Source organism: Dreissena polymorpha, chromosome 3 (genome assembly GCF_020536995.1).
Source record: "Dreissena polymorpha isolate Duluth1 chromosome 3, UMN_Dpol_1.0, whole genome shotgun sequence".
NCBI lineage: Eukaryota > Metazoa > Mollusca > Bivalvia > Myida > Dreissenidae > Dreissena > Dreissena polymorpha.
Genome location: NC_068357.1, coordinates 97,558,242 through 97,567,816, shown reverse-complemented (window position 1 = coordinate 97,567,816; position 9,575 = coordinate 97,558,242). Strand labels below are relative to the sequence as shown.

Sequence of the window (9,575 nt, the reverse complement as noted above, 5' to 3'; positions counted from 1 at the left end):
AATGTTCCAGGATCTTCTCTTCTGAGCTCAGCCAAATTGGCGCCGTCTCCCGGGATGCAGTCATGGTCTTCTCCAGATATTACGTGCTCTGGCTCCTCTTCTCCACCTTAGTCGGCCTCTGAGAAATCGGTGTATGTTAAGTTGTTGCTGGACTACTTCTTGATTGGTCATAGCAACAACATACTGCAGTTGCAGGCGTTGTATATCTTCCATTTTGACGAAGAAAAAAAAGATACCTTCAACATTATATTTATGAAATATAGGCATATGTCTGCACAAACTACTAAAACAATTAGGAGCGCTATTATTCGGATGGATTCGCATAGATTCGCTTATCGTTGTTACCCTTCGGATTGATTCGCATACGAGCGTATACCGTTCGTTTTCTGAACGTTAACTTATCGTTATACATCGCTTAAATGCGTCGGATTCAATTCGCTACAATACGCAAATGCTCGCTATAGTTCGCAAAAGTTCGCAAGCTATCGCAAAGATTCGTATTCGGATCATCCTCTTTCGCTTGATATGCAAATCAAGTAATCACGATATGCAAATTAGCTAAGAGCTGCGACCTCTTAAGCCAATTGACGAATGCTATGCGAAGACTTTCCGATCGGCTAACGTATTGAAACGAATTTTAACGAACGATAGACGAAACTTTTATTCGCCAACAATTTTTCAACATGTTTAAAATTTTCCGACGAACAGAACTAATCTCAACGGACGCAACAAATCACACACGCATCCATACGAACACCACCAACGATGTGCAACGTACATATACTAATGAGAACAAATTTTGCTGAAGTCTTTTTCGCCAGTACGCGCATGTTGACTTTCGCCTATGAGTGAGAGGGCTTTTATCTCGCAATATTATGCCTTTATTTCGGGTTATTAGGTCTTATTATGCCGTTATAATGTATTTTTAAGCGTTATTACGGGTTTATTTGCGTTTAAACGTGTTTGTTTGCTTTATCTCTAGTTAATTTGCGTAGAAACGCATTTTTCTCATTAATGCGACTTCGCACTATTTTTTTTTAGTGGTACAAATAAGCTTACGTAATGTTTCGCGATGATATTAATGATATAATGCTTGCAAACCACATTGCGTACCGCAAAGATAAAACAATTGTAATGCTATAAGACTTTTTTTATAACTGCCTAAATGTTAAAGAGCATTTGCTCATGTATGTATGCAGCATTTCATAGCAAGTACGCGGATTTAGATGTCGGGGCAGGGTTTACTGCCCAGTCTTGTAAAGCAATACAGGCAAGCAACTATTCAAAAATTAAACATCGAATGTGTAATTATATATATGATGCATTTAAAGACAGCCAAATTAATGTGAACATGTTTTAATACATAAAAATAGTAATAAATAATAACAAATTGCTATAAATATGTTCTGTTGTTATCGACAAACACTTCAGCAAAATGTAAAATGTTGGCAGTTTTGATTTTCGCACATCCTGTGTTTGTGTATGCATATTTTTATATATAGCGACATTTGTTTGTCGAGATATAGAAGTGGGACAGCGCGCCGTTAATTGTTTGTACTACTTCCTTGAGCTGCCTCTAGTTTGGAAGGGACGTTATCCTTTCCCGGACCGGAGATCTTCCTGCCTTCAGACTGCGCACTGCATCCACCGCCTCCTCTTCTGGTTCATTCTGAAGAAGACCGGGGTCAGGTTGCAGCGAGTAGCCATATACGTCGCTGCCGTATTCAATCCACTTGTTCAGAACGGCTGCAGTCCCGATTGGGAGATTCAATTAAGCGTCTGCTGTAACACTGGCCTGGGATGACTGGTCTTTGTGAGGGTTATCATGGTGTGAAGGGATCTTTACTTTTGCTGTTGATGTTGTTGGCAATGGTGTCGATGTCATTGTTGAGGATGTTAAGGGTGCACTACAAGCTTACCGCCCATCTATGCTTGAAATTCCTCTGCTATCTCTAGAGATTTTATTTTCTCCAAATTATATCGATTGCGAGGGTTCTTGGTGATGTGTTGGTAATTGAGCTTCAACTTGATAGTGGGGAGCCCTAAGTCATGGTCACTCGCGATGTCTGTGTTTGGAAACGTTCTTGTGTTCGCATTGTTTATGCTTGACTTGAACCGATGTTGAGCCAGTATGAAATCGATCTTGTTGTTTACTTGACCGGGTGGAGCATGTCATGTCGCTTTTCTGGACGGTTTGTGTTGTTGCATCGTGTTGGTCAGTGTGAGTTGGTGGCTTCTGACGAACTCAAGAAGTCTCAGCCATCTGTCATTGTTCTCTCTTGAAAGTAAACCCGTGGCAATGTTTCGAATCCTCCCCGCTGTACAATATCTTGTGGCCTTCGTCTGTTGATGTTTCTTCGAAGCCTAGTCACCTGACCTCGGCTAGTCCGATGATGTCCCAACGGTAGCGTTTAAGCTCATGCGTAAGTTCGTGGATCTTTCCCCCACGCATTGAGTATTATTTCGTTCTTTGCTTCTATAATTGTTTTCTTTGTTGCCAGCTTGATCGATGGACTAGCTCCAGTACCTAACTTGTGGCATCCAACCTGGAGACTGGCAGTGGAGTGCGCGGTCGTTTTTTCATTCGGGCCTCGAAAGATCCGTCTTGAAATTATGTTGTCATGTCCTCATTATTACCTTACAGTGGGCTTAATAAACTCATAGCGACACTCGTCTCCTCTCCACGATCGTGCAGCTGGTTGTGCGAAACATGCAAGCCCTTCAAAGTTCAGAGTTGAGTGTCAGATGAGAACCAGTTGTGGCCGTCCTCCCTAGGGAGCTGCTATCAAGCACAAATGTTTGCCCTGAACACCCAATAAACTACTGTTTCCAGCTAAAGAAAGAAAATAATTATGGTATTTTTTTACCATGTTTATGTAATCTTGATTCCTTTTGCTTCGACACATGTCTATTTGCTCAAAAAGTTAAATAGGCAGAAATGCTAATCTCTATTACATCGTAGCTTGATTAAAATAGCTATAGTTAATAAAGGAAATTGTACCAGACATAAAAAAAACCCTTAAGAACCGACTTAGGAATATTATGTATGTCACTTTGTTTTTATTGACATAGAATACAAAAATACTTTTGATAAAATATTAGAAAATTTAATCGTTTCATAAATCATTTGTAGACTTATAAAGTAAAATGGGGTCATTATCACATGGCATACGTTTGACTTTCACAATTATCGCTACTTCGGATAAGAATCGTTGGCTATTTCGGCATTTTTCGGAATAGTTGACACTGTTACGCATATCGCATATTATCTGTAGCGCATATGATTGGGGTTTCATACAATGCACGATACAGAAAGTAGGTCAAGAAAGTAAGAAACGAGGGCACTTATATTTTGTTTGCAAGATTTGCACTTCACATCGAACTTTGAAAAATATTTATATCCAATGTTGAAGTTTTGCCAAATCAAATACTCGATGGTTGGGGATTTTATTTTCAAAGGGATAAGATGTGCATGTCAACCAAGATTTTACAGATGAGAATTGTAACTGTTTAATATCACACTGTTTTGTTTTAAACAATATATAAATGTCAGTTAAATCTTTCCCTGAGCTAGTTATGTAAGATAACTTGTAATAATTTAGCATACACATAAAAGTGATGACGCCAGCGTGGATATTGCTTCCGCATAACACTCTGAAAGTCACTGATTTTATCTTCAACTTGGGAACCCCAGAACATCGTTTACGCCTGATAGTACTGGTTCTACCCAGGAAATCTACCCAATGATTTTTATATAAACCTTATAAGCCCTCTGAAGTATAATCAAGTACCAATAAAATACATTTAAAAACTGACTCCATCCCACACAAGTTCACACGATATACATACTACGATTTGCATAACAAAAACATTCTGAAATAAATCCAAAATATATGTTAACAAGATTATTTAAATAATTTAACCACATCCCAAAGAGAATCTGCCAAAACAAACACACTGAATAGAGTAAAATGTATTAACGTTTTTGTGTCCAATGATTCAACAAGTAGATGCAGTTCAAGATTCAAAGCGATTTACTGTTGCGCCTACTTCAAACTTTTCAAATACGTCTGTTGATCTAAACGAACAATAACGGTGTGGTCGATGCTGTGATGTATGATATGGATTAATAAAATCTGGTAAAAATGCTGCTGATCTATTTGTGTTGATGAATACATTTGAGCCGAGCTCTAAAATACCGGGCTAAATAAAAGACGTAACGTGCCGTCCTATAAACGTATGCGTAGTCCATATCAACGACGACAATTTCAGTCAAGACACGATTTTCGTTGAGGAGACAATTCCTTTGAACGAAACGATCCATAAAAGAAGAAAGCGACCAGCAAAAGCTAATCAGGGACGATATTATATGCCCATGCATTAGGCCCTGTTTTTCCAAAGCTCGACTCATTTATGCGAATGTGCCTATGTTTAAGAAAAATATTATATTACAATATTAAAATAGTTTGCTTTAAAACTGTATACGTATGTATTATTTAGATAAGATTAGTGTGAATTGTATACATTTAACTATAGTAAAATAAGAATATATCTCCCCAAATGCGATGTTTCATTCTTTTAAAAATTAATACAAGCATATTTAACTAAAGGGAACCGTACAAAATACGACAATTATATCACTCAACAACCTTAAACCTTTAAATAACAACAACAATTCCTTTAAATAACTTGCCAATTGGACATTACGCTAGTGTAAGTTTCATTTTAATTTCTATTTGTTTGCATTCATGGTATCGTGCCTCAGAAAGATACGGTCCGTGTGCTCTGGTCTGTATATAACCATGGACCGGTTTAATGGTAACTTAATTGAAGTTTATTCTCTTTTATCAATATTTAATTTGATTTGTGATGCTATGAGGCTTATTTTTATGTACACTTAAATGATTCACTTCTGACTTTGACTTTGCGGCTTGACCCCCAATGCTTTTATTTTAACCATTACCAGTTAGTTCATTTGTATGGGGTAATTGTGTACGTGTGTGTCTTGTCTAATACATTTGTTTTGCGTGTTACATTTTTGCAATAGGATTCTTGCAACAATAAAGTAACCCATTGTATGAGAAGAATTTTCTCTAGCTGGCGCAGCAATGACATGTACTATATGAGTATTTGTTTGCAGTAATAACTAATTTGACCTTATACACAGTTCATAACATGAAAAACAACTTAATTGTTTCAGGACTTACTCTGCTTTTTGCTAAATTTTGTAAATATATAATAAAAGTGGATGTCTTAATTGATAAAAAATTTATTGGCGGTAGCTTTGCTCTTATAACAAGGAAATTTTATGAAATTACTGCTACTAATTTGACTATGTAACAATTTATAAAGGTCCAGACGTTTTGACAGGCGCCGTGATTGTATTTGTCAATACATGTATGGACTAATTAATCCTCTCTGAATCGCACTGCATTGTCAAAGGCCAGATTGCTTACAATACGAGTAAAATAGTCAGAAATCATACCGAATCTCTTCCCTTTCAATATTTCTGTTACAGTTTCAAAAACTTTCTGTCATTAGCGACATCTCGAAAATAGTGTTGGCTCCTTTACAATACGAAAAGAGGTGGACTTTAAGATTACCGGCCGGGCGAAACAAAACACGCAGGTCTTCAAGTCTGACGTTCCTTGGTGCTGGTGTTTGAGCTTTATGGACGCCAAACATAACCAGGGCAACACAAAATGATTACAAAGGTGATCAATTATACAATTTTTATTAATTAAATACTAATTAGAACAACAATCCATGAATTAACAGCGGGAGTCAGAAATCATGTTTTATGTCCTCGTTTTTTTATTATTAAATCTATGTGTAAATGTATACTATGTGTGATAAATAGACAACATACACAACTCAAGTTTATTGGTTTTATTTTTTCCAGTGTCAATGTGCAAATTAATATTGTGTAATCGAGTGTGTTTTAGACTCCCACATAATTATTTTGAAGAAACAAAACGCGTGAAACTCAAAAGAAAATCATTGGGTTTTACGATAAAAGACTGAGATTGAAAAACGATAAGATTCCTACGGGAAAGCATTAATCAAGAATTGTGTAATGAATGATCCTTGAAACGCTTGGATATATCATATTGTCTTTATGTGCAATCAACTTAAATAAAATGACAATTTAATAAACAACTAGTTATTTCGTATTATATTCATAGTATTGTACGCTAGACAATATTGTTTAAACTGCTAAGTTGAGGTAACAAACTAACTTATTTAAATATTGAATTTGTAGCGATTTTTGCTGTGCATTGTGCATTTGCATTCATTATATTAAACAATAATGTTAACTTTTAAAACATGTACAATGCATGAAAGTCTTTTATTTGACATACATTATCAATCTGTAGTATTTTAGTTAACATTAGCACATCCTGGCTGTTTTTTCAGCGCGTTCCAGTAACCAACCGTCCCGCTAAGTTTACAGCCATCAGGTCCTCCGTTGTGCGCGCGAGCATAGTTCTCGCACGTGGGTGTACAACCTTTCCTTCTAATCCACTTCGCCATGTAAGCCTGCACGCACTGAGAGGCGCACTGTTTGTCGCTGGCACACGCCTTCCAACCTGTAAAATGGCATTTTTTTCTTTACAAACAAGCGTTTAAAATCCGATGCCAGCTTATTTCGAGTATTATAAATAATTGACTCTTACATAAAATTAATCCGAATCAAAATCATAGATATATACGGATATTCTTACTAAAAACATACATTAAATAGGTTTTCATAAAAATAAATCAGTCAGTGAAATTTCATTTCTCTCAAACAAGAAAGCCCATATATGCTTAGTTTGATTTCAAGATGTGAAAAACACATAAATGTATATGTATGTCATTATTAATAATTAATCATAGAACAAATAGATTATCTATATCCATATATAAAAGGGGAGGAGCGAACAAAGCTAGCACGCATAGCATATTAACTCGATAGGGTACTGCGAGAACTGATGTACCAAATGAGCCCATTGTGGGACCAATAAGGATCATCCAGCTCATAGGCTAAACGGGCCATTTGTAACCTTGCTTGAAACGGACAAAGCCGAAATGACAATTTTGGATGTGTTCATATAGTTGTAAAAGTGAAATAATTATTGTTTGGTTGTTATTATACCTGCCCCAGGTTTACCGCAGTCTGTCCAGTAGACTTCCTTGATCTGGAAAAAGCCACATGATAACGTGCGAGGGTCCGGCACACAGCCCTGATCACGGCACGGTCCGTTGTTCTCTTGCTGAAATCCATGAAAATGATGGAAACAATTAAAAGCATTATAAAAATATAGAGCCACTGTAACGCTATAAATTTACAAACATTATGAAGCAATAAATGTACGGTTACGCTATTTAAAACAGAATGAATGCATGGTGGCAGTTATTGATCTTTTTATATACAGTTCTAAGAAAATGTATTAATTGACGTCTAGTTTTTTAAATTATTATTATTAAATTGGCACTTTAAAGACACTCGATTAATGTATGTATTTTTATTAGAAATAATTTGCACTTGTACGATTTTGATAATTCCATTATAATTATTTATCGGAAAAATGTGTAATGATAAATACACATGGGTAAAATGTCTAGCGTTTATAGGATAAACTAAAACTAAACAAATCTCAGAAAAAATAAAGATTTGTTTATAGAACTTAAAATATTATTGTTAGAGTGTGTCATATGTTCATTCAGCTAATATCACATACTAATATTTAACATGAACAAATAGATAATTTCACAACGTTGGTTTAAAAAACAATTAAAAGCAACAACGCTTTGCAACGACTATGTCAAATGAACAGATATTAAACAGTAAAATTGAAATTATTAATCGATTAATGTGAAGTAAGTGAAAGTTAAAGGAACATTAAGTACTAAATAGCAGAAACCTACGATTACCCATGACATCACACAGGAATATAATTCGATGGAAAACATAACGTTGCACTTAAACATTGTTATTGAGACAAAAACCAAGAAATATGAAATAAATTGTTTGCAATTTTATTGTGAATGCTGAAACAAGATTCACGAATACTTGCACAAGTTTTCGTCACTTGATACCCCGAGAACGGTGGGAAGTTTAAAATTAAAATGTGTGTCCCGCGAAACCGACGGGACGTGCATTAAGAGAACTTTGCTAGAGTGATCCGGTGCCGAATAGATTGTACCTTCCGAAAAATGCGTCTATTTACACACGCCAGTCTTCGCAAAATCTGACAACACGCAAATCTGTTTTTGATTTTTTCGAATTTATAAGTACCACCAGTTAAAACGTAAAACATGACAACGATTCCCCAAAAATGACGCAAGAGAATCCTCCGCGTTTCAAGAATATATACTTGGTGAGGTCGGATTTTTTTAAAGACAATGTTGATGGAATTTAATGTAGTGACTGTCAAGTTTAATGCTTTAGTTCATTCTTGAGCAAATAAACATTTATCACAGCTTTTGTAATTAGAAAATAACGTACTCAGTATGTATGCAAGTTTTAATTATATATGTAGCCATGCATCTTTAATGAACGGACAGCATTATTAAAAGCTTAAATTGTTTCATGTCGTTCCTTTAACCCGTACAAAAGTGTTCAATTTGCTCGCCAATCGGGCACAACACTTAATAAAGCGGTACTTACCTTGCAAATACACTCCATGCATTGCTGAGACACCATGCCCGTGGCCCAGGCATTCACGGCCACACAGGCTACACTGACGAAGATAACAAGTCGGAGCATTGCGAGCTGGAGTCCTTTAATTTATAAATGTTTTTCGGTCCTTATATACTCATGTCCAACTTGAAGAGAACTTATTCTCGCTCTATTTCAAAATGACAAAGGCGTTTTTGGCGAGTCATGGGGCGTCCTTGAGGTCACGAGGTATGTCAAATTTCATTAAATATACGGACAATAAAACTCTACATTGCACGCGCAAACAAACGCATTTAAAATTTACAACAAAAGAACCTCTTATATTTCTATTTTGTTAGGGCCGTAGCAAACATGGCAAAGATTTAACAGGCTGAAAAGAAAACACAAGTATACATATACGTAATCATAAGAATCTTATATTGCATTAAACTAGAAATATATAAGCCTCTAAATAGTGATTTATCAATCATTTAAATATCTGTTCCATCAATTTCTCTACGATTTCTACAAGAGAACATTCGAAATCCGTCGTTTCATCCACAACCAACAAACATGGAACAATCAACATAAAAGATTCAAAAGCCATTCTGATTCAGACGACGTACTGCGAACACGTCTGCCGCGCTACAATGGTCTTTTCTTTTATTTCAGTTGAAAGTTCTTATAATATTTGGGTGGTTTCCATTTAGGAAGAAATAATTTGAGGGCCGTAAATCCATAAATCGCTAGACTGATGGGACTCCCCACGGTAAAAGATGATTGCGTAACTTGTGTGGTGCTTGCAAAATGTTTCAATTTTGCACCTGATACCCATATTTATCAGTTGCGAAATCATCGCGTTAAACGAACAAGTATGTTTTATTAATGTATCGTGATGATTGGGCGAAAAGGTCATTAATTAAAAAGTAAT

General features: G+C 35.9%; 1 protein-coding gene across 1 annotated transcript; it reads right to left on the bottom strand.

Moving 5' to 3' along the window:
• Positions 1 to 5,874: 5,874 nt before the first annotated feature.
• On the bottom strand, positions 5,875 to 8,754 carry LOC127875220 (lysozyme-like). The gene is made up of 3 exons (XM_052420083.1): positions 8,654 to 8,754; positions 7,139 to 7,256; positions 5,875 to 6,590 (listed from the first exon to the last, which is right to left on the bottom strand). The coding sequence occupies exons 1-3, from the start codon at positions 8,750 to 8,752 to the stop codon at positions 6,382 to 6,384; spliced, it is 426 nt and encodes a 141-aa protein (XP_052276043.1). The 5' UTR covers positions 8,753 to 8,754; the 3' UTR covers positions 5,875 to 6,381.
• Between the last annotated feature and the right edge of the window lie 821 nt (positions 8,755 to 9,575).

Coding starts and splice junctions, on each gene's coding strand:
- LOC127875220 (XM_052420083.1), bottom strand. CDS start 8,752: ATGCTCCGACTTGTTATCTTCGTCAGTGTAGCCTGTGTGGCCGTGAAT. Junction 7,257..8,653: donor GCATGGAGTGTATTTGCAAG/GTAAGTACCGCT, acceptor CATGGATTTCAG/CAAGAGAACAACGGACCGTG. Junction 6,591..7,138: donor CTGCGGTAAACCTGGGGCAG/GTATAATAACAA, acceptor GCCATTTTACAG/GTTGGAAGGCGTGTGCCAGC.